This window comes from Ranitomeya imitator, chromosome 6 (assembly GCF_032444005.1).
Source record: "Ranitomeya imitator isolate aRanImi1 chromosome 6, aRanImi1.pri, whole genome shotgun sequence".
Classification (NCBI taxonomy): Eukaryota; Metazoa; Chordata; class Amphibia; order Anura; family Dendrobatidae; genus Ranitomeya; species Ranitomeya imitator.
Genome location: NC_091287.1, coordinates 575,743,007 through 575,769,407, shown reverse-complemented (window position 1 = coordinate 575,769,407; position 26,401 = coordinate 575,743,007). Strand labels below are relative to the sequence as shown.

Below are 26,401 nucleotides of genomic sequence, written 5' to 3'. Positions count from 1 at the left end.
AAAAGGAAACAGAGAAGCACATTGCTAAGGAGAGTAAAACTAATCCCAAACTGTTCTTCAACTATATCAATAGTAAAAGAATAAAAACTGAAAATGTAGGCCCCTTAAAAAATAGTGAGGAAAGAATGGTTGTAGATGACGAGGAAAAAGCTAACATATTAAACACCTTCTTCTCCACGGTATTCACGGTGGAAAATGAAATGCTAGGTGAAATCCCAAGAAACAATGAAAACCCTATATTAAGGGTCACCAATCTAACCCAAGAAGAGGTGCGAAACCGGCTAAATAAGATTAAAATAGATAAATCTCCGGGTCCGGATGGCATACACCCACGAGTACTAAGAGAACTAAGTAATGTAATAGATAAACCATTATTTCTTATTTTTAGGGACTCTATGGCGACAGGGTCTGTTCCGCAGGATTGGCGCATAGCAAATGTGGTGCCAATATTCAAAAAGGGCTCTAAAAGTGAACCTGGAAATTATAGGCCAGTAAGTCTAACCTCTATTGTTGGTAAAATATTTGAAGGGTTTCTGAGGGATGTTATTCTGGATTATCTCAATGAGAATAACTGTTTAACTCCATATCAGCATGGGTTTATGAGAAATCGCTCCTGTCAAACCAATCTAATCAGTTTTTATGAAGAGGTAAGCTATAGGCTGGACCACGGTGAGTCATTGGACGTGGTATATCTCGATTTTTCCAAAGCGTTTGATACCGTGCCGCACAAGAGGTTGGTACACAAAATGAGAATGCTTGGTCTGGGGGAAAATGTGTGTAAATGGGTTAGTAACTGGCTTAGTGATAGAAAGCAGAGGGTGGTTATAAATGGTATAGTCTCTAACTGGGTCGCTGTGACCAGTGGGGTACCGCAGGGGTCAGTATTGGGACCTGTTCTCTTTAACATATTCATTAATGATCTGGTAGAAGGTTTACACAGTAAAATATCGATATTTGCAGATGATACAAAACTATGTAAAGCAGTTAATACAAGAGAAGATAGTATTCTGCTACAGATGGATCTGGATAAGTTGGAAACTTGGGCTGAAAGGTGGCAGATGAGGTTTAACAATGATAAATGTAAGGTTATACACATGGGAAGAAGGAATCAATATCACCATTACACACTGAATGGGAAACCACTGGGTAAATCTGACAGGGAGAAGGACTTGGGGATCCTAGTTAATGATAAACTTACCTGGAGCAGCCAGTGCCAGGCAGCAGCTGCCAAGGCAAACAGGATCATGGGGTGCATTAAAAGAGGTCTGGATACACATGATGAGAGCATTATACTGCCTCTGTACAAATCCCTAGTTAGACCGCACATGGAGTACTGTGTCCAGTTTTGGGCACCAGTGCTCAGGAAGGATATAATGGAACTAGAGAGAGTACAAAGGAGGGCAACAAAATTAATAAAGGGGATGGGAGAACTACAATACCCAGATAGATTAGCGAAATTAGGATTATTTAGTCTAGAAAAAAGACGACTGAGGGGCGATCTAATAACCATGTATAAGTATATAAGGGGACAATACAAATATCTCGCTGAGGATCTGTTTATACCAAGGAAGGTGACGGGCACAAGGGGGCATTCTTTGCGTCTGGAGGAGAGAAGGTTTTTCCACCAACATAGAAGAGGATTCTTTACTGTTAGGGCAGTGAGAATCTGGAATTGCTTGCCTGAGGAGGTGGTGATGGCGAACTCAGTCGAGGGGTTCAAGAGAGGCCTGGATGTCTTCCTGGAGCAGAACAATATTGTATCATACAATTATTAGGTTCTGTAGAAGGACGTAGATCTGGGGATTTATTATGATGGAATATAGGCTGAACTGGATGGACAAATGTCTTTTTTCGGCTTTACTAACTATGTTACTATGTTACTATGTATTGCGCCTGGTGTCCCCTCCATTTTCTGAAGGAGAAAGAAGAATTAGCTGAAAAAAAACACCACACCTACAGTGAGGCACTGGTGGAGGGGGCTCCGTAACTCCTACAGTGAGGCACTTACAGGGGGCTTGGTGACATCTACAGTGAGGCACTGGCGGGGGGCTTGGTGACGCCTACAGTGAGGCACTGACGGGGGCTTAGTGATGCCTACAGTGAGGCACTGGCGGGGGGCCTTGGTGACGCTTGCAGTGACGCACTGGCGGGGGGCTTAGTGATGCCTACAGTGAGGCACTGGCGGGGGGCTTAGTGACGCCTACAGTGAGGCACTGACAGGGGGCTCGGTGACACCTACAGTGAGGCACTGACAGGGGGGCTCGGTGACATCTACAGTGAGGCACTGGCGGGGGGCTTAGTGACGCCTACAGTGAGGCACTGGTGGGGGGGCTTGGTGACGCCTACAGTGAGGCACTGGCGGGGCTCGGTGATATCTACAGTGAGGCACTGGCGGGGGGGCTTAGTGACGCCTACAGTGAGGCACTGACAGGGGGGCTTAGTGACGCCTACAGTGAGGCACTGGCAGGGGGCACGGTGACGCCTACAGTGAGGCACTGGCGGGGGGCTAAGTGACGCCTACAGTGAGGCACTGGCGGTGGGGCTTGGTGACGCCTACAGTGAGGCACTGGTGGGGGGCTCGATGACATCTACAGTGAGGCACTGACAGGGGGGCTTGGTGACATCTACAGTGAGGCACTGACAGGGGGCTTGGTGACATCTACAGTGAGGCACTGACAGGGGGCTCGGTGACACCTACAGTGAGGCACTGACAGGGGGCTCGGTGACACCTACAGTGAGGCACTGACAGGGGGCTCGGTGACATCTACAGTGAGGCACTGACAGGGGGGCTTGGTGACATCTACAGTGAGGCACTGACAGGGGGCTTGGTGACATCTACAGTGAGGCACTGACAGGGGGCTCGGTGACACCTACAGTGAGGCACTGGCGGGGGGCAAAGTGACGCCTATAGTGAGGCACTGACAGGGGGGCTTGGTGACATCTACAGTGAGGCACTGACAGAGGGCTCGGTGACACCTACAGTGAGGCACTGGCGGGGGGCACGGTGACGCCTATAGTGAGGCACTGACAGGGGGGCTCGGTGATGCCTACAGTGAGGCACTGGCGGGGGGCACGGTGACGCCTACAGTGAGGCACTGGTGGGGGGCACGGTGACGCTTATACTGAGGCACTGACAGGGGGGCTCGGTGACGCCTACAGTGAGGCACTGGCGGGGGGCACGGTGACGCCTACAATGAGGCACTGGCGGGGGGCTTAGTGACGCCTACAGTGAGGCACTGGCGGGGGCTTCGTGACGCCTACAGTGAGGCACTGGCGTGGGGCACGGTGACGCCTACAGTGAGGCACTGGCGGGGGGCACGGTGACGCCTACAGTGAGGCACTGACAGGGGGGCTCGGTGACGCCTACAGTGAGGCACTGGCGGGGGGGCACGGTGATGCCTACAGTGAGGCACTGACGGGGGGCTCGGTGACACCTACAGTGAAGTTGAGACTTCCATCAGGACAATGAGCTCCGCACTTCATAATCCTGGAAGTTTGTGGAGTGACCGTCTTTGTTGCCTGACCGGATCCCTATAGAAGATCTTTGGGGAGATGCAGAGAAGGCGGCTGCAGCACAAAACCCAATAATATTAGTCACCTGAGGGCCAATCCTGAGACTGACACCTAGCCAGACGATAGAAGCTGGTGTCCGGCTATAGATCATGCCTGCAGCAGGTTACAACAGCCAGAGGGACTGTGCCAAGTGATGAAGACTCAGGTCATGAAGGGATGAATAATCCTGAGACTGCAGGAGTCAGTACAGTGGCATTTGGGGAGTTTGGAGAAACTTCTTGCTCTTCCTTCATTGTAACAAACGGTAGAGAGATTCTACAATTGACTAATAATCTTATATGGCACCGGATCCTGCGGACACTGCGGGCCGGCTACAGTCCGCTCCAGGGCCAGTACCCTTCACCATTGGGTGGTGAGGGCTGGAGGGGTCTCTCTATTCTGACGGTACAACCCTGCACGTTCTAGTGGGACCTCATTTTTTATGTACACGGCTGTATGGGGCCCAAATAAAAAGCACTCGCTGTTCACATGTTCAGGTTTCCAAAAACACCAAGTTGTTAAAAGCAGAGACCGATCCGTTGTTTGGGCGCTTGTTGTGCAGATGTCGCTCTGTACTTCCCAATAACGTCAAAGAGAACAATAAAAAATGCCGGGGAGAAGCCAGACGTGAAGGCGGCGGCGGCCACGAGAGAAGAAGGTTCCACGAGAGAAGAAAGTTCCACAAGAGAAGAAGGTTCCACAAGAGAAGAAGGCGGTGGCCAGAAGGGAAAAAGAAGGCAGCCACGAGAAAAGAAGGCGGCCACGAGAGAAGAAGAAGGGGCCACGAGAGAAGAAGGCCAGAAGAGAAAGTGGCCACGAGAGAAGGAAGCCACGAGAGAAGGCGGTGGGTAGAGAGAAAAAGGCCAGAAGAGCAGGCGGCAGCGGCCACGAGAGAAGAAGGTTCCACGAGAGAAGGCGGCCACGAGAGAAGGCGGCGGCCAGAAGAGAAAAAGAAGACGACCACGAGAGAAGACGGAGGGCAGAAGAGAAAAAGAAGGTGGCCAGGAGAGAAGAAGGCGGCCACTAGAGAAGATGGCGGGCAGAGAGAAGAAGAAGGGGCCACGACAGAAGGCGGCGGGCAGAGAGAAAAAGGCCAGAAGAGAAGGCGGCAGCGGTGTCTCACGTGGCTCTGTGCCAGGAGGTAAGCCTCTCAGCTGTATTCGATCACATGATAATAATCCTTATTGTATTTATACCTCAATGTGTTTTATAAAGCCACACCAGTTGCCCCTGAAGAAGCCACCCGAGTGGCGACGCGCGTTGGGCTGTCCATGTGTCTGACCAGACTGCTACACTTTCCTGCCTCGGTCCTTTTCCCGGAGCATTTATCCTCACCCTCTATTTGCAGAGTTATAAGACAGAACTCCACACTTGCCTTACTTTGAGGCCACGTTTCCATCTCCCTTTTGCCGCTCCTCCCCCACATTCCGGAGATCAGTTTATTCTTTATCGCAGACTTATTAGATGTGCGGTTCCCTAAATCCATCCCTCATTCGGTTCCTTTGCTCCAGGCCCATATGGCTGTGCACCGGGTGTCGGAACACCGATTACCACTTACACTGTAGATTTTGGGAGGACCGGGACTGGTCACAGGCAGTTTTTCGATGTGCCTGTGTCCGCGAGGCTCCTTAGCTCACCTTCTGTAAATGGACTTTATCCATTTTAACTGTTGTATACATTGAATTAAATATTGCATTTTTTACGAAGCCCACCAAAGCCCACCGCTGAAAATCCTTCCCAAGCAGCGGCACTCACAAGTGATGTTTCGGCACACCTCATCCCTGCCATCATTACCATTTGTGGATGAAACACTAAGAAGTCCTAAAGAAGAGGGACCTGCGTCTACACCCCGAGCCAGCAGCGAGCCTGCGCGGGACTCACGGGGGGCTTACCACTGGCATCCATGGTGTGCCACACAGCAAATGCCTGTGATTGACTGCACCAAATAAGAGTCAGGATCCAGGAGCATGAGACCAGCCAATCCCAGCATTGGCCACAGGGGGCGTCCTCGAGCTGTGCAGTCACTGCAGCCTCAGGATGAGAGCCCCACACAGATCCATATAGAGAGCCCCAGGAGAAACTGCACCCCGACCCCAGAGACACGAATAAAGACCCCCAACATCATCACTAATGCATCACACACCCTAGAGGCTAACCAGTGGGGGAGGGGAGGACAGGCTGACCATTACACCGTCCACCAGCAGCACAGAGGACATCACACACTGACCTGTGATTATACCAGTGGGGGGAGGGGAGGACAGGCTGACCATTACACCGTCCACCAGCAGCACAGAGGACATCACACACTGACCTGTGATTATACCAGTGGGGGGAGGGGAGGACAGGCTGACCATTACACCGTCCACCAGCAGCACAGAGGACCTCACACACTGACCTGTGATTATACCAGTGGGGGGAGGGGAGGACAGGCTGACCATTACACCGTCCACCAGCAGCACAGGGGACATCACACACTGACCTGCGATTACACCAGTGGGGGGATGGGAGGACAGGCTGACCATTACACCGTCCACCAGCAGCACAGAGGACATCACACACTGACCTGTGATTACACCAGTGGGGGGAGGGGAGGACAGGCTGACCATTACACCGTCCACCAGCAGCACAGAGGACATCACACACTGACCTGTGATTACACCAGAGGGGGAGGGGAGGACAGGCTGACCATTACACCGTCCACCAGCAGCACAGAGGACATCACACACTGACCTGTGATTATACCAGTGGGGGGAGGGGAGGACAGGCTGACCATTACACCGTCCACCAGCAGCACAGAGGACATCACACACTGACCTGTGATTATATCAGTGGGGGGATGGGAGGACAGGCTGACCATTACACCGTCCTCCAGCAGCACAGGGGACATCACACACTGACCTGTGATTACACCAGAGGGGGAGGGGAGGACAGGCTGACCATTACACCGTCCTCCAGCAGCACAGAGGACATCACACACTGACCTGTGATTATACCAGTGGGGGGAGGGGAGGACAGGCTGACCATTACACCGTCCTCCAGCAGCACAGAGGACATCACACACTGACCTGTGATTACACCAGTGGGGGAGGGGAGGACAGGCTGACCATTACACCGTCCACCAGCAGCACAGAGGACATCACACACTGACCTGTGATTATACCAGAGGGGGATGGGAGGACAGGCTGACCATTACACCGTCCTCCAGCAGCACAGAGGACCTCACACACTGACCTGTGATTATACCAGAGGGGGAGGGGAGGACAGGCTGACCATTACACCGTCCACCAGCAGCACAGGGGACATCACACACTGACCTGTGATTACACCAGTGGGGGAGGGGAGGACAGGCTGACCATTACACCGTCCACCAGCAGCACAGAGGACATCACACACTGACCTGTGATTACACCAGTGGGGGGAGGGGAGGACAGGCTGACCATTACACCGTCCACCAGCAGCACAGGGGACATCACACACTGACCTGTGATTATACCAGAGGGGGAGGGGAGGACAGGCTGACCATTACACCGTCCTCCAGCAGCACAGAGGACATCACACACTGACCTGTGATTATACCAGTGGGGGAGGGGAGGACAGGCTGACCATTACACCGTCCTCCAGCAGCACAGGGGACATCACACACTGACCTGTGATTATACCAGTGGGGGAGGGGAGGACAGGCTGACCATTACACCGTCCTCCAGCAGCACAGAGGACATCACACACTGACCTGTGATTATACCAGTGGGGGAGGGGAGGACAGGCTGACCATTACACCGTCCTCCAGCAGCACAGGGGACATCACACACTGACCTGTGATTATAGCAGTGGGGGGATGGGAGGACAGGCTGACCATTACACCGTCCACCAGCAGCACAGAGGACATCACACACTGACCTGTGATTACACCAGAGGGGGAGGGGAGGACAGGCTGACCATTACACCGTCCTCCAGCAGCACAGGGGACATCACACACTGACCTGTGATTACACCAGTGGGGGGATGGGAGGACAGGCTGACCATTACACCGTCCTCCAGCTGCACAGAGGACATCACACACTGACCTGTGATTATACCAGTGGGGGGATGGGAGGACAGGCTGACCATTACACCGTCCTCCAGCAGCACAGAGGACATCACACACTGACCTGTGATTACACCAGTGGGGGGAGGGGAGGACAGGCTGACCATTACACCGTCCACCAGCAGCACAGGGGACATCACACACTGACCTGTGATTATACCAGAGGGGGATGGGAGGACAGGCTGACCATTACACCGTCCTCCAGCAGCACAGAGGACATCACACACTGACCTGTGATTACACCAGTGGGGGGAGGGGAGGACAGGCTGACCATTACACCGTCCACCAGCAGCACAGGGGACATCACACACTGACCTGTGATTATACCAGAGGGGGAGGGGAGGACAGGCTGACCATTACACCGTCCTCCAGCAGCACAGAGGACATCACACACTGACCTGTGATTATACCAGTGGGGGAGGGGAGGACAGGCTGACCATTACACCGTCCTCCAGCAGCACAGGGGACATCACACACTGACCTGTGATTATACCAGTGGGGGAGGGGAGGACAGGCTGACCATTACACCGTCCTCCAGCAGCACAGAGGACATCACACACTGACCTGTGATTATACCAGTGGGGGAGGGGAGGACAGGCTGACCATTACACCGTCCTCCAGCAGCACAGGGGACATCACACACTGACCTGTGATTATAGCAGTGGGGGGATGGGAGGACAGGCTGACCATTACACCGTCCACCAGCAGCACAGAGGACATCACACACTGACCTGTGATTACACCAGAGGGGGAGGGGAGGACAGGCTGACCATTACACCGTCCTCCAGCAGCACAGGGGACATCACACACTGACCTGTGATTACACCAGTGGGGGGATGGGAGGACAGGCTGACCATTACACCGTCCTCCAGCTGCACAGAGGACATCACACACTGACCTGTGATTATACCAGTGGGGGGATGGGAGGACAGGCTGACCATTACACCGTCCTCCAGCAGCACAGAGGACATTACACACTGACCTGTGATTACACCAGTGGAGGAGGGGAGGACAGGTTGACCATTACACCGTCCACCAGCAGCACAGAGGACATCACACACTGACCTGTGATTATACCAGTGGGGGAGGGGAGGACAGGCTGACCATTACACCGTCCTCCAGCAGCACAGAGGACATCACACACTGACCTGTGATTATACCAGTGGGGGGATGGGAGGACAGGCTGACCATTACACCGTCCACCAGCAGCACAGAGGACATCACACACTGACCTGTGATTATACCAGTGGGGGAGGGGAGGACAGGCTGACCATTACACCGTCCTCCAGCAGCACAGAGGACATCACACACTGACCTGTGATTATACCAGTGGGGGGATGGGAGGACAGGCTGACCATTACACCGTCCACCAGCAGCACAGAGGACATCACACACTGACCTGTGATTATACCAGTGGGGGAGGGGAGGACAGGCTGACCATTACACCGTCCTCCAGCAGCACAGAGGACATCACACACTGACCTGTGATTATACCAGTGGGGGGAGGGGAGGACAGGCTGACCATTACACCGTCCACCAGCAGCACAGAGGACATCACACACTGACCTGTGATTATACCAGTGGGGGGATGGGAGGACAGGCTGACCATTACACCGTACTCCAGCAGCACAGAGGACATCACACACTGACCTGTGATTACACCAGTGGGGGGAGGGGAGGACAGGCTGACCATTACACCGTCCTCCAGCAGCACAGGGGACATCACACACTGACCTGTGATTACACCAGAGGGGGAGGGGAGGACAGGCTGACCATTACACCGTCCTCCAGCAGCACAGAGGACATCACACACTGACCTGTGATTACACCAGAGGGGGAGGGGAAGACAGGCTGACCATTACACCGTACTCCAGCAGCACAGAGGACATGACGGGGTGCTGTTCTCACCTGCTATCCGGATCACCGCCCTCTCGGCTGCGTCCAGCACGGTGCCCCCTCCCGAGGCGGACGACGACCTCTTCACCCGCTGGTTCTTGCCCAGGTTCCAGGGCAAGGTGTCCCCGGGGTTGGGGGAGCCACTGCTGGAGCTGTCCTCTGCCATCCGCGCCCGCTCCTTCCTGTCCAGAGACATCAGCGCCTGGAAGACAAAAACAAGCGCGGATATTATATACGGATCTGTCCTGCTCACACAGCTGAAGACTCGCTCCAATGTCACAGTCAGGACAGGAGAGTGGAGGCCAGGAAAACATGTATAGTGCCCATTTTAATGGCAAAAACATACAATCTTGTTACTGAAGCTTGTCAATCTTAATTTACCTTATAATAATAGTAAGGCATTGGAAATTGGGGGTCATTTGGCTAAAGTTGTGGGGGGTAGGGCTGGTTCAAATGTTTAGTGGGCCCAGGAAATCTGGACCACGTCACGGCAGTGGAGCAGGGAGAGGTAAGTATTTCAACTTTGCAAGTGCTGTGATCCTGAGCAAGCAGGGGGGGCCCACTTGTTGGCATTGGCACTGGCACAGGGCCCCTCAAAGTACAGCGGTGTGTTTGCACGGCGGGGGCGCCTCCCACCGGCAGCAACACTTTTGCGTACTATGAGGGGCCCTGTGCCAGTGACGTCGCCAACGAGTATTCCCCCCCTTCCCCACCTGATGAAGGAACCTGCACTTTCATTTGCACCTTCCTCTTTGTCCCCGTGTAAGGTGGTATGGTATGCGGGAAGGGGGACCTGACTTTCAGCAGGGTCACAATCTTGCTGTGTAGCGTGCACGGGGAATGTTGCGTTATGGGTCAATGTACCAGCAGACTCATCTATCACTGGCTGGGCAATGGGCAGGATGAGGAGGAAACACAGATATAGGCCCAAAGAATAAAGTGGACTAACCAGGGGGCATTGCTTTGTTCAGTGGAGGACAACTGTAATGAGAGGCTGACACAGAGAGTAGGCCCAAATCAGTAAGTAGTCGAAATGCAGTTCAAAATTGGTAACAGAAGTAAACAGGCGGCACTGGTTTGTTCAGTGGAGGAGAACATCAAGGAGCGGCAGACACCGATAGTAGGCCCCAACCCAACTAGTAGGCCAAATGCAGTCTAACATTAACAACTACTTAACGAGAGCCTGAAAATGGAATTTCAGGACAGGAAACCAGGAGAACAGCAAGGAGCGGCAGACACCGTTAGTAGGCCCCAACCTAACTAGTAGGCCAAATGCAGTTGTTCCATTTAACAACTATTTAACAAGAGCCTGAAGATAGAAGCTCAGGAAAGGCAACCAGGAGAACACCTTGGAGTGGCAGACACTGTTAGTAGGCCCCAACCAAACTAGTAGCCCCACTGCAGTTTTAAAATTCCGATAGGCTGAAAACCTGATAATTGCAGGTCATTTTTTTAAAGAGGACAGCTGTATTGAGTGGCGGAGCCAGACACTGCAAGTAGGCCTTACACCACAAAGTTGGCTCGACGCAGGTTTAAAAAAGGTTACATGGGTACACGGTCTTCATTGGTGTGCTCAGTGGAGGACAATTGGAAGGAGGGACCGCAGAAAGACTTAGTAGGCCTAAAATAACAAAATAGGCTCTATGCAGCTTCGATTATGTGGCAACCTGGAGAACACCTTGAAGCGGGAGACACCGTCTCTACAAGCCAGACCCAACTTGTAGGCCTAATGCAGTGTTGTTTCAACTACTACTTAACAAGAGCATGAAGATTGAAGCTATGGAGAGGCAACCTGGAGAACACCATGGAGAGGCAACCTGGAGAACACCTTGGAGCAGGAGACACCGTCTCTACAACCCAGACCCAACTTGTAGGCCTAATGCAGTGTTGTTTCAACAACTACTTAACAAGAGCATGAAGATTGAAGCTATGGAGAGGCAACCTGGAGAACACCTTGGAGCGGGAGACACCGTCTCTACAACCCAGACCCAACTTGTAGGCCTAATGCAGTGTTGTTTCAACAACTACTTAACAAGAGCTTCAAGATAGAAGCGAAGGAGAGGCAACAGAGAGAGCACCTTGGAGCGGAAGACTCAGTATGTAGATCACAACGAAACTTGTGGCCCCAATGCAGTTTTATAATTCTGACAAGCTGAAAATCCGCCATTTTTTTTTTTTTAGAGGACAGCTGTATTAAGTGGCGCAGACAGACACTGCTAGTAGGCCTTACACCACTAAGTAGGCTCACTGCAGGATGACAAAAAGTTACATGGGTACACGGTCGGCATTGGTGTGCTCAGCGGAGGACAAATGGAAGGAGGGACCGCAGACAGACTTAGTAGGCCTAAAATTAAAAAAAATTAGCCTCAAAGCAGTTTCAATTATCTTGCAGGGGTACACAGGCAGCATTGGTGTGTTTAGCGGAGGACAATTGGAAGGAGGGACCGCAGACAGACTTAGTAGGCCTAAAATAAAAAAAATTAGGCTCAAGGCAGTTTCAATTATCTTGCAGGGGTACACAGGCAGCATTGTTGTGTTCAGCGGAGGACAATTGGAAGGAGGGACCGCAGACAGACTTAGTAGGCCTAAAATAAAAAAAAATTAGGCTCAAAGCAGTTTGAATTATCTTGCAGAGGTACACAGGCAGCATTGGTGTGGTCAGCGGAGGACGATTGGAAGGAGTGTCTGACACAGTTAGTACTCCCAAAAAATAAATAGATGTTAATGTCTCGCAAAACAACAAAACCAAAAAACAAAAGGGTGGCATACTTAGGTACAGGGGTGGGCTCCTCTGCTGAGTTTCAAACATAGTAATTTTGCGCTAAGTATTTACTGGTGTCAATATAGGACACTGACCCTGACTATTTTAACTAGCATCATACATGTCAACAAATTGGTATTGTCAGTGCCAGGCATTGAAGGATGTCAGTGCATAGACTAAACATTGGTGGAGCTGTGAGAGATAATTTTGCAAGTGGTAGAGCACTGTTTGAGCTGGGGGGGAACTCTCTTGTGGCCAGCGGTACAGGCCCAGGGCCCCTCATGTTACAACGGTGTGTCTGACGTTGGGTGCGCACCACCACCGCCAGAGACACTTTATTGTACTATGAGGGACCCATTTGCAGTGACGTTGACCAAAAGCGGGCACACCCACCTCTTCAGACAAACGGCACTCTCACGGGTGCTTGCGCCAAGTGGCGCGACCACGGCCCCGTGGGGGGAGTTAGCCCATTTAGGGAGGTGTAAACATGTTGTATGCTGGACAAACAGCTGCTGCAAATTAAGAGATTGGAACAGTCAGTAAGACGAGTCCACAAGCAAGACCTTTTCATAGGAAAGCTAGGTGTCAGCCGGGAAAGGTGGGGCAAAATAATTCGAAATCCATGAGTGGTTCATTTTAATGAAGGTTAGATCATCAACATTTTGGGTAGCCAGACGAGTCCTTTTTTCGGTCAATATTGAACCAGCAGCACTGAATACTCTTTCTGATAGCACACTAGCTGCTGGGCAAGCAAGCTCCTGCAATGCATATTCTGCCAATTCAGGCCAGGTGTCTAATTTGGATGCCCAGTAATCAAATGGGAATGACGGTTGAGGGAGAACATCGATAAGGGATGAAAAATAGTTAGTAACCATACTGGACAAATGTTGTCTCCTGTCACTTTGAATTGATGCAGCAGTACCTGTCCTGTCTGCGGTCATTGCGAAATCACTCCACAACCTGGTCAGAAAACCCCTCTGTCCAACGCCACTTCTAATTTGTGCACCTCTAACACCTCTGCCCTGTTGCCTCCTGCAGCTCGTGTGAGAACCATCACCAGCGCTGTGTGCTGGGAATGCCTGAATCAAACGGTCAACAAGAGTTGCTTGTTTGGTTGCTAATATTTGTTCGAAGTTCTCATGTGGCATGATATTTTGCAATTTGCCTTTATAGCGAGGATCAAGGAGGCAGGCCAACCAGTAATCGTCATCGGTCATCATTTTAATAATACGTGGGTCCCTTTTGAGGATACGTAAGGCATAATCCGCCATGTGGGCCAAAGTTCCAGTTGTCAAATCTGCGGTTGTGCTGGGTTGAGGGGCAGTTTCAGGCAAATCTACGTCACTTGTCTCCCTAAAAAACCCTGAACCCCGCCTTGCAACGCCACCAGTTGCTATTGGCCCCGGAGAAGCTTCCTCATTCAAAAAATACTCATCCCCCTCGTCCTCCTCCTCTTCGCCCGCTACCTCGTTCTGTAGACTGCCCTGACCAGACAATGGCTGACTGTCATCAAGGCTTCCCTCTTCCTCGGCTGCAGACGCCTGCTCCTTTATGTGCGTCAAACTTTGCATCAGCAGACACATTAGGGGGATGCTCATGCTTATTATGGCGTTGTCTGCACTAACCAGCCGTGTGCATTCCTCAAAACACTGAAGGACTTGACACAGGTCTTGTACCTTCGACCACTGCACACCTGACAACTCCATGTCTGCCATCCAACTGCCTGCCCGTGTATGTGTATCCTCCCACAAACACATAACAGCACGCCTCTGTTCGCACAGTTTCTGAAGCATGTGCAGTGTGGAGTTCCACCTTGTTGCAACGTCGATTATTAGGCGATGCTGGGGAAGGTTCAAAGACCGCTGATGATTCTGCATACGGCTGGAGTGCACGGGCGAACGGCGGATATGCGAGCAAAGTCTGAGCATTTGGAGGAGCAGGTCGGGTAACCCCGGATAACTTTTCAGGAAGCACTGCACCACCAGGTTTAAGGTGTGAGCCAGGCAAGGAATGTGTTTCAGTTGTGAAAGGGCTATGGCAGCCATAAAATTTCTTCCGTTATCACTCACTACCTTGCCTGCCTCAAGATGTACAGTGCCCAGCCATGACTGCGTTTCTTTCTGCAAGAACTCGGACAGAACTTCCACGGTGTGTCTGTTGTCGCCCAAACACTTCATTGCCAATACAGCCTGCTGACGCTTGCCACTAGGTGTCCCATAATGGGACACCTCATGTGCAATAGTGGCAGCTGCGGATGGAGTGCTCGTGCGACTGCGGTCTGTGGACGAGCTCTTGATTCTGCAGGAGGACGAGGAGGAGGGGGGGCGAACGCCTACAGCCAACTGTTTCCTAGACCGTGGGCTAGGCAGAACTGTCCCAATATTGCTGTCCCCTGTGGACCCTGCATCCACCACATTAACCCAGTGAGCCGTGATGGACACGTAACGTCCCTGGCCATGCCTACTGGTCCATGCATCTGTTGTCAGGTGCACCTTTGTACTCACAGATTGCCTGAGTGCATGGACGATGCGGTCTTTTACATGGTGGTGGAGGGCTGGGATGGCTTTTCTCGAAAAGAAGTGTCGACTGGGTAGCTCGTAGCGTGGTTCTGCGTAGTCCATCAGGGTTTTGAAAGCTTCGCTTTCAACTAACCGGTAGGGCATCATCTCTAATGAGATTAGTCTAGCAATGTGGGCGTTCAAACCTTGTGTACGCGGATGCGAGGATGAGTACTTCCTTTTCCTAACGAGAGTCTCATGTAGGGTGAGCTGGACTGGAGAGCTGCAGATCGTGGAACTAGCGGGGGTGCCGGTGGACATGGCAGACTGAGAGAGGGTTGGAGATGGTATTCTTGCTGGTGCCCTACATGCAGTGTTTCCTACTACAAAACTCATGATTCCCTGACTGCTTTGGCCTGGCGACGAAATCTGCACATTTGCTGCAGGTGGTGCGGGAAATGGTGGGCTTACAGTGAGTGAAGGGATGTAGCGTTGCTGACTAGCTTCATTGGCCGAGGGTGCTACAACCTTAAGGGACGTTTGGTAGTTAGTCCAGGCTTGCAAATGCATGGTGGTTAAATGTCTACGCATGCAACTTGTATTTAGACTTTTAAGATTCTGACCTCTGCTTAAGGTAGTTGAACATTTTTCACAGATGACTTTGCGTTGATCATTTGGATGTTGTTTAAAAAAATGCCAGACTGCACTCTTTCTACTATCGGATACCTTTTCAGGCATTGCAGACTGAGCTTCTTTAACCAGATGTCTACGCTGTCCTACAACTGGTTTTACCACGCGTTTTTGGCCAGATACGGGCCTGGCAGATGGAACCTGTTGCGATGTTGATGCCTTCTGCGGCTCCTCCTCCTCCGCTTCAGAGCTACTGCCGCCTGCACCCTGTTCCCCCAATGGCTGCCAATCGGTGTCAACAACTGGGTCATCTATGACCTCCTCTTCTATCTCGTGCGCAACTTCGTCTGTGTCACCGTGTAAGCCGGTGGTATAGCGTTCGTGACGGGGCACCATAGTCTCATCAGGGTCTGATTCTGGATCAGTACACTGCGAGGGCAATGTTGTGGTCTGAGTCAAAGGAACAGCATAGTAATCAGGCTGTGGCTGTGCATCTGTGCACTCCATGTCAGATTCAACTTGTAATGGAGACCTGACCGTGAACATCCACTAACGACGCGCTGCTTTTACATTTAGCAGTTTCAGAAGAGGAGGCGAAAGAGCTAGAGGCTGAGTCAGCAAGGAAAGCCAAAACTTGTTCTTGCTGCTCCGGCTTTAAAAGCGGTTTTCCTACTCCCAGAAAAGGGACTGCTCTATTATGGGTATACCTTGGCGATTGGTGGAGCAGCTTGATATACATTTTTTTGCAAAAAAACGTATTAACTAAATACCCTGTATTTTTTCATTCATTTTTTGACTGGCACTTGCTCATTTACTGTGACTTCTTTACAACAGAGTATTTTTGACCTCGCTGTGCTCTTTTTGTGTCTTCAAGTTTCTTGGTGGTGTGAACAGGTTTCTACAGACTTGTTCACTGTGCAAGTAGCCCATGTGTTTTTAGTCACAGGGGTGACTGAACCAGAGATGGACCCGGAGCAGGTCCTAGAGGCTCCCCGTGAGGAAGGGACCCCAATGTCACTTCTGGCTGCCTCCAGCCAGGAGTTCCAGGCTGCTCTGCACTCAGATGCAAGCCTGGAGACCTTGAGACACCTCACCGAGACACCCATCTCCAAGACTGATAAGGAGAGGGTGGTCTGGGAATAACGGAGGTTGTATCGGGAGACAGTTCCCGGTAGATCCCAAAAGGAGTGGTTGAGGGAAAGACAGCTGGTCGTCCCATACCAATAACGGGGTGAGTTGTTGCGGATTGCCCATGAGATCCCACTCGCTGGACACTTGGGGCGGGGTGTGGTGGAATATGTGTATATATATCTATATATGTGTAGTGACATATCTAGGGTTATATGTGTGACTAGTGATAATGTAACATCTGTCCTGAAGGCAAGTCGCACCTAGGTGGTAATAGGTACTTCCTTGGGACTAGTAGAAATTGGGTCTCCATATCTCACCAGGAGTTCTAGCTAGGGCCAAGAACAAGGTAACATTTGGCACCTCCTAGGTCTTGGAGGGGAGATGATAATTGCGGCCTGAGGTTATCTATTCCCGAGAACCTTTTCACAAGTGTCTCAAGAGAAAAATAATATATTCATTAGTAGTGCGGCCGTGGCCAATCAGAAAGCCAGCAATTATGATATTAACCTGAGGGGCCGTTCTAGAAACCTGACCTCCAGACCAAAGTTATAAATTTAGGCTGCAGACAGAGAATTGTGTTCACATGATGGGGGCAACCTGAGAAGCTGGTGTGATCCAATCTACATTCGTCCTACCCTCAGGGAGCACAAGCAACTACCAGTTAGATAATTTCTGTAAGTTTCTCCCCTTTATTTTATACTGTTTTGCATAAGTTGTATGTCTTTTTATTATCATATTTTTATACCTTTTTCTTATTGTAAGCATTGAACCTTTTGTTATTAAAGTATAAAACTTTAACAAGTTGAACCTTGAATGTTCTAAAAGAATCCATAGCCTAAGGTGTGTGAGCCTTATGAGTGATAGACATTATTAGTATTATTAGTTCCAGGACTCATCGCCCATGTATTCGATGAGTGGTGGCAGCATGTATGAGCGGGTTTGTGGCCTGGGTCGGTGTGTGATTTATGCTCCCATTACAGCATAGGACAGAGGTTGAATGCTGGACTGAGAGTGGGGAGATAGATTAACCCTTGCAGGCACAACCCCAAGTCACGTGTGAGAGTAGGCATGTGACGAATAAGTGACACCACAGAGAAGGGATCCGTGACGGGGGGGGGGGGGTCAGCAAAACTAAGGCCCGGCTGTCTCAACACTTCTATTGGCCCAAGATGGGGACAGATGTGACAAACCACTGCCGCTCTTGTATCACCTGCCAAAGAGTGGGGAAGACGGGGCCTGCGGGCATGAAGAATGTCCCTGCCACATTCCAGTGGATGGTCAAACACCTGCTCCAGGGACTGGAGAGGTGCGCGGTGGTGTACCTGGATGACATTGCCATCTTCTGTCTCACCTGGGAGGAACACCTGCAGCATCTCCAGGAGGTGCTTGGGCGCATTCTCCAAGCAGGCCTGACCATCAAGCTGGGAAAGTGCCAGATGGGCAAGAGAGGTCCACTACCTGGAGCACCGGGTAGGTGAGGGTTCCATGAGGCCAGGGAAAGTGGTCACAATTGTGTCCTGGCCCACCCGCAGGACCAAGAAGCATGTGATGTCCTTCTTGGGCACTGCAGGGTACTATCGGTGCTTTGTACAAAACTATAGCAGCCTTGCAAAGTCCTTCACGGACCTCACCAGGAAAAAGCTAACTCAAAGTCGAGTGGATAGCCGGCTGTGAGGTAGCTTTTAGGGCTTTGAAAACAGCCCTGAGCAGCTCTCCTGTGCTAAAGGCAGTCGACAGCAGTCGGCCGTTCTTAGTACAGACCGATGCCAGAGAGTTTGGCCTCGGTGATCTGCTTAGCTAGGTCGACTCGGGAAGCCAAGGGCACCCCGTGTTGTACCTGAGCTGGAAGCTTCTGCCGAGGGAAGTGGCCTATTCCACCATAGAGAAGGAGTGCCTGGCCATGGTTTGGGCCCTGCAACGTTTGCAGCCCTAGCAGTACGGGTGCAACTTCGCTGTAGTGACTGACCACAACCCCCTGAGCTAGCTGCACACTGTCTGCCTTGCCCTCCAGCAGTACGACTTTACCGTTAAACACAAAAAGGGCAGCAAGCATGGTAATGCAGACGGGTTGTCCCGGTGGGGCGAGCCTGCCGAGGTACACATGGAGGAGTATCGAGAGGTCCTGCCTCCATGGCTCAGTCCAAAAGGGGGAGGTATCAGGAAATATGAAGAATTTCTTATTATACCAATTACACATACAGGGCTCTCGGCTGTACTTTCCTCTGCCTGCATGTGATTCTAGCCCCCTCTTCCCACTCGGTCCCCCCTCCCACTAACTACGCCAAGCTGTGTAACATGAGACCGCAGTGTGTTAGCAGAATAAGGAGCAGGAAATCTGCAACGTATGCACATCGGCTACATGACTTGAGTCCTGCCTCTAGGAGCCTGTTACGAACTGTTCTTGCCATGCACTCCACCCCAGCTGCCATTTGCCATTCTTTTTGTAGGTCACTTGATGTCATCCTGCTATTGCTGAGTGACATTCCAATAAGATGGCGGTCATCCCGGTCAGTGGAGTCGTTTTTGCCCTCTGCCGCTCTGTAGCTTTGTTGTCCCTAATGTCTGCTGCTTGACCTTGTTGTAATGGACTGCCGTCTTAGAAATTTTAAGGCTGGAGGCAACATGATGCTCACTGTGTCCCTCTGCTAGTAAAGCCAGAATTGAGCCCTTCTTTTCATCACTCAAGACTTTCCTTTTCAGCTCCTATTACTTTTGGGATATTATTTTGAGGATTTTAACCCCTTTCTGACATATGACGTACTATCCCGTTGAGGTGGGGTGGACCCGTATGCCCACCGACGGGATAGTACGTCATATGCGATCGGCAGCGCTCACGGGGGGAGCACGGCCGATCGCGGCCGGGTGTCAGCTGCCTATCGCAGCTGACATCCGGCACTATGTGCCAGGAGCGGTCACGGACCTCCCCTGGCACATTAACCCCCGGCACACCGCGATCAAACATGATCGCGATGTGCCGGCGGTATAGGGAAGCATCGTGCACGGAGGGAGCTCCCTGCGGGCTTCCCTGAGACCCCCACAGCAACGCGTTGTGATCGCGTTGCTGCGAGGGTCTCCCTACCTCCCTCAGTGCTCCAGGCCCGGATCCAAGATGGCCGCGGCATCCGGGTCCTGCAGGGAGGGAGGTGGCTTACCAAGTGCCTGCTCAGAGCAGGTGCTTGGTAAGCCTGCAGCCCTGTAAGTCAGATCGGTGATCTGACAGAGTGCTATGCAAACTGTCAGATCATCGATCTGTGATGTCCCCCCCGGGACAAAGTAAAAAAGGTAAAAAAGAAATTTCCAAATGTGTTTAAAAAAAAAAAATAAAAAAAAAATAAATTCCTAAATAATGAAAAAATATATATATATATTATTCCCATAAATACATTTCTTTATCTACATAATAAAAAAAAAAAACAATAAAACTACACATATTTAGTATCGCCGCGTCCGTAACGACCCGACCTATAAAACTGTCCCACTAGTTAACTCCTTCAGTAAACACCGTAAGAAAAAAAAAAAAAAAACGAGGCAAAAAAAAAAACCTTTATTATCATACCGCCGAACAAAAAGTGGAATAACACGCGATCAAGAAGACGGATATAAATAACCATGGTACCGCTGAAAACGTCATCTTGTTCCGCAAAAAACAAGCTGCCATACAGCATCATCAGCGAAAAAATAAAAAAGTTATAGTCCTCAGAATAAAGCGATGTAAAAATAATTATTTTTTCTATAAAATAGTTTTTATCGTATAAAAGCGCCAAAACATAAAAAAAGATATAAATGAGGTATCGCTGTAATCGTACTGACCCGAAGAATAAAACTGCTTTATCAATTTTACCAAACGCGGAACGGTATAAACGCCTCCCCCAAAAGAAATTCATGAATAGCTGGTTTTTGGTCATTCTGCCTCACAAAAATCGGAATAAAAAGCGATCAAAAAATGTCACGTGCCCGAAAATGTTACCAATAAAAACATCAACTCGTCCCGCAAACAACAAGACCTCACATGACTCTGTGGACCAAAATATGGAAAAATTATAGCTCTCAAAATGTGGTAATGCAAAAAATATTTTTTGCAATAAAAAGCGTCTTTCAGTGTGTGACGGCTGCCAATCATAAAAATCCGCTAAAAAACCCGCTATAAAAGTAAATCAAACCCCCCTTCATCACCCCCTTAGGGAAAAATTAAAAAAATGTATTTATTTCCATTTTCCCATTAGGGCTAGGGTTAGGGCTAGGGTTAGTGCTAAGGCTAGGGTTAGGGCTAGGGCTAGGGTTAGGGCTAGGGTTAGTGCTAAGGCTAGGGTTAGGGCTAGGGCTAGGGTTAGGGCTAGGGTTAAGGCTACAGTTAGGGTTAGGGTTGGGGCTAAAGTTAGGGTTTGGATTACATTTACGGTTGGGAATAGGGTTGGGATTAGGGTTAGGGGTGTGTCAGGGTTAGAGGTGTGGTTAGGGTTACCGTTGGGATTAGGGTTAGGGGTGTGGTTAGGGTTACCGTTGGAATTAGGGTTAGGGGTGTGTTTGGATTAGGGTTTCAGTTATAATTGGGGGGTTTCCACTGTTTAGACACATCAGGGGCTCTCCAAACACGACATATTCCAGCCAATTCTGCGTTGAAAAAGTAAAACAGTGCTCCTTCCCTTCCAAGCTCTCCCGTGTGCCCAAACAGGGGTTTACCCCAACATATGGGGTATCAGCGCACTCAGGACAAATAGGACAACAACTTTTGGGGTCCAATTTCTCCTGTTACCCTTGGGTAAATACAAAACTGGGGGCCAAAAAAAAATTTTTGTGGGAAAAAAAAGAGTTTTTATTTTCACGGTTCTGCGTTATAAACTGTAGTGAAACACTTGGGGGTTCAAAGTTCTCACAACACATCTAGATAAGTTCCTTGGGGGGTCTAGTTTCCAATATGGGGTCACTTGTGGGGGTTTCTACTGTTTAGGTACATTAGGGGCTCTGCAAACGCAATGTGACGCCTGCAGACCATTCCATCTAAGTCTGCATTCCAAATGGCGCTCCTTCCCTTCCGAGCTCTCCCATGCGCCAAAATGGTGGTCCCCCCCCCCACATATGGGGTATCCGCGTACTCAGGACAAATTGGACAACAACTTTTGGGGTCCAATTTCTTATCTTACCCTTGGGAAAATATAAAATTGGGGGCGAAAAGATAATTTTTGTGAAAAAAGTGATTTTTTATTTTTACGGTTCTACATTATAAACTTCTGTGAAGCACTTGGTGGGTCAAAGTGCTCACCACAATTCTAGATAAGTTCCTTAGGGAGTCTACTTTCCAAAATGGTGTCATTTGTGGGGGGTTTCAATGTTTAGGCACATCAGGGGCTCTCCAAACGCAACATGGCATCCCATCTCAATTCCAGTCAATTTTGCATTGAAAAGTCAAATGGCGCTCCTTCGCTTCCGAGCTCTGTCATGCGCCCAAACAGTGGTTTACCCCCACATATGGGGTATCGGTGTACTCAGGACAAATTGTACAACAACTTTTGGGGTCCATTTTCTCCTGTTACCCTTGATAAAATAAAACAAATTGGAGCTGAAGTAAATTTTTTGTGAAAAAAAGTTAAATGTTCATTTTTATTTAAACATTCCAAAAATTCCTGTGAAACACCTGAAGGGTTAATAAACTTCTTGAATGTGGTTTTGAGCACCTTGAGGGGTGCAGTTTTTAGAATGGTGTCATACTTAGGTATTTTCGATCATATAGACCCCTCAAAATGACTTCAAATGTGATGTGGTCCCTAAAAAAAATGGTGTTGTAAAAATGTGAAATTGCTGGTCAAATTTTTACCCTTTTAACTCCCTAACAAAAAAAAAATGTGGTTCCAAAATTGTGCTGATGTAAAGTAGACATGTGGGAAATGTTACTTATTAAGTATTTTGTGTGACATATCTCTGTGATTTAATTGCATAAAAATTCAAATTTGGAAAATTGCGAAATTTTCTAAATTTTCGCCAAATTTCCATTTTTTTCACAAATAAACGCAGGTAATATCAAAAGATATTTTACCACTATCATGAAGTTGAAGTACAATATGTCACGAGAAAACAATGTCAGAATCACTGGGATCCGTTGAAGCGTTCCAGAGTTATAACCTCATAAAGGGACAGTGGTCAGAAATGTAAAAATTGGCCCGGTCATTAACGTGCAAACCACCCTTGGGGGTAAAGGGGTTAAAATATACTAAAAGAGTATAATAACTTTTTAACCAACTTATCTTTGTGAGTGGTTATCTTTGTATGCCTGGGCAGTGACTTATTCTCAGGTCATTCCTTTTGATCTACAGGAGATCACAGAAGTGAGTGCACCCCGCCATTGGACATTACTATAAGATGGGGACAAGGATGAGGACATTACTATATGATGGGGACATTACTAAGAAGGGGACACGGATGGAGACATTACTATAAGATGGGGAAAAGGATGGAGACATTTCTAAGAAGCAAACAAGGATGGGGACATTACAATATAATGAGCATAAGTGTTATGACCTGGTGGTCAGGACAATAATGGATCTGGTGGTTAAGAGCACACGGAATGACCTGATAGTTACTGATAATAAAGGACGAGCTCTGGGACGTGGGAACTCTGCTGACCGCAATCCCTAATCCTATCAAAACACACTAGAAATAGCCGTGGATTGCGCCTAACGCTCCCTATGCAACTCGGCACAGCCTAAGGAACTAGCTAGCCCTGAAGAAAGAAAAATAAAGCCTACCTTGCCTCAGAGAAATTCCCCAAAGGAAAAGGCAGCCCCCCACATATAATGACTGTGAGTAAAGATGAAAATACAAACACAGAGATGAAATAGATTTAGCAAAGTGAGGCCCGACTTACTGAACAGACCGAGGATAGGAAAGGTTACTTTGCGGTCAGCACAAAAACCTACAAAAAGACCACGCAGAGGGCGCAAAAAGACCCTCCGCACCGACTCACGGTGCGGAGGCGCTCCCTCTGCATCCCAGAGCTTCCAGCAAGCAAGACAACAAGAAAAATAGCAAGCTGGACAGAAAAATAGCAAACCAAAGAAATACAAGCTGGAACTTAGCTTCTGCTGGGAAGACAGGTAGCAAGAACGATCCAGGAGTGAACTAGACCAATACTGGAACATTGACAGGTGGCATGAAGCAAAGATCTAAGTGGAGTTAAATAGAGCAGCCTGCTAACGAATTAACCTCATCACCTGTGGAAGGAAACTCAGAAACACCCACCAGAGGAAGTCCATGGACAGAACCAGCCGAAGTACCATTCATGACCACAGGAGGGAGCCCGACAACAGAATTCACAACACATAAGGATTGGAACATTTCTATAAGACGAGGACAAGGAAGAGGACATTACTATAAGATGGGGCCAGGATGGAGACATTACTACAAGATGGAGACATTACTATGAAATGGGATCAAATGTGGACATTACTACAATAATGGACAAGGATGGAGACATTACTATAAGATATGATCAGAATGGGGACATTACAATATAATGAGGCCATGGATGGGGACATTACTATATGATGGGGACAAGGATGGAGACATTACTATAAGATGTGATCAGAATGGGGACATTGCTATATGATGAGGCCATGGATGGGGACATTGCTATGTGATGGGGACAAGGATGGAGACATTACTATAAGATGTGATCAGAATGGGGACAAGAATACGGACATTACTAAGAAAGGGACAGGGATGGGAAAATTACTATAAGAAGGGGACCAGTATGGGGACATTACTATATGATGAGGATGAGAACATTACTATAAGATGGGGACATTCCTATAAAATGGGGACAAAGATGGGGACATTACTACATAAAAAGGGACCTGTCACGACACAGCTGTCGGGTGACATGGGACAAGGAGCTCCTAGCCTGTTCCTAACCCTAGGGGGTGCCCTAGCTCGCCCTATTCCCCAGTATACGTCTGAAGGTGAAGATGCCGGGGCCTCCACCCTTGCCTTATCTCCCGAGTTAGCCCTCCGTCTGTTCTCAATCCCAAACCAGGGAGCGCTACTGTGCACCGTAGCACACTAACCCAACAAACAAGGGTTAACAAAAAACTCCAGGCATACAAAATATTCATTCACATGTAACAGAGGAAGGCACCAGGCGTGGAGGTAGGGGAATAAACCAAAATAGAGAAGGATAGGAAATTACCATACATACAAATCAAGCAACAGTCACTAATAACTTCTACAACTCTCCTTCTCATATGTACTCCTCTCCCTCCGTTAGCCATGCAGAAAATGCTAGCTCTGACAAGGATTTACAACAGAGCCCAGATTATAGAGGGGAAGGGAGTGGCTAGCCAAGCTTAGCTGGGAGCACAGGGATTTCCAACATGGACGATTAACCCCTGTTCTGCCAGAAGGAATAAACACCATTAAAATGAAGGAGAATCGCTTCTTCGCAGCGCTGGAGCAGCAACAATCAGACAATGTGTTATTCTGGCTCCACACCATCATGGTAAACCCGTGACAGCACCCCCTCTTCTACAAGGGACCTCAGGACCAGGCTTAGTTATTAGGATGTGCCATGTGAAAAGCTCAGACCAGTCTGTCCGCATGAACATCAGATGCTGGTACCCACATCCTCTCCACAGGACCGTACCCCTTGCAATGTACCATATACTGAAGCAACCGACGAACAAGGCAAGAGAATCCAAGATCATCGCTGTATGAAACGACAACTTTCCATCGACAATGACAAGAGATGGTGATAGTGGTGATGGTACTGAAGATGTAACTTATTTTTTGAGGAGGGATCGATGGAATACATTATGTATCCTAAAGGTAGGCGGTAAAGCAAGGCGGAATGCTACCGGATTGACAACGGCTAAGATCTTATAAGGACCGATAACCTGGGACCCAGTTTCCAAGACTGAACCTTCAGCTTAATGTTCCTCGAGGACAACCACATCAAGTCACAGGTCTGAACCCACCAAGCATCTCCGATCAGCCACACTCTTTTATTTGGATCCCATCTTCCTCAAATTATTCGTAACTCTTTTCCATATGGTAGTAACAGAAGATGAAAAACGTTCTTCCGGTAATCCAGAAGGGTGATTTCTATTAAATGAACTAAACTGCGGGTGGAACCCGTATGCCCCGAAAAACGGCGACTTACCGGCCGATTCCTGACAACGTTTACACTGGTCAACGCAATTTTTCTGGCAAAAGGTTTTAAAATCTATTTTAAGTCAATTTTGGCTGCTGATTACGAATATGAAATGCGTTGTTGGCTATCACATCAGGATTTCGAGATATTTTAAATTTTTTATGACAATTACTCCTAATGTTTTGATGAAAACACATGATTTTCAATACTACATTTTGTATATTTTTAATCAAGGAATAACAAAGATTACAAAGTCTATGTACAGCAAATCAAATATACTTACAGAATTAAACTACAAAATATAAACACATATATATATGGCGCACAGATGAATGACAAATGGCCGTTATTTGAACTTTCTTTTCTTGGCTGATCTGTGATGTACGGCTTCTGGGTTGTATCTCATCAAGCTCCAGCAATAGTCGCCATCATATGTGAGTCCCACCGGCCTTGATACCGTTCCTCCATTGTTTTAACATCCTGATGAAAATGCTCCCCTTGTTCCTCGCTCACATCCCCAAATGGCTGTGTAAATAGTGAATCTTGATCCTCATTCTCCATCCCAGATTTCGCAGACTCATTAGTAGATATTCTCTTCCACAATCTCTTCATCGTTCTCTGCTTTCTTATTCCCTAGAAAATTCTGCACCACATTACACAATGCCTCCAAGCTCTTTCTTCTGCCTCATTCATTGATGTGATAACATTTG

The 26,401-nt window shown here is 49.1% G+C and overlaps 1 protein-coding gene across 2 annotated transcripts in view; it reads right to left on the bottom strand.

Moving 5' to 3' along the window:
* The window catches only part of LOC138643272 (plectin-like), a 554,763-nt gene that overhangs the window by 478,099 nt on the left and 50,263 nt on the right, over positions 1-26,401 (bottom strand). For both annotated transcript variants that reach the window (XM_069732195.1, XM_069732204.1), the window contains exon 2: positions 9,545-9,734. In XM_069732195.1, coding sequence (XP_069588296.1) covers positions 9,545-9,728 — 184 coding nt within the window. In that variant the 5' untranslated portion in view covers positions 9,729-9,734. The remainder of the gene's footprint in view (positions 1-9,544; positions 9,735-26,401) is intronic.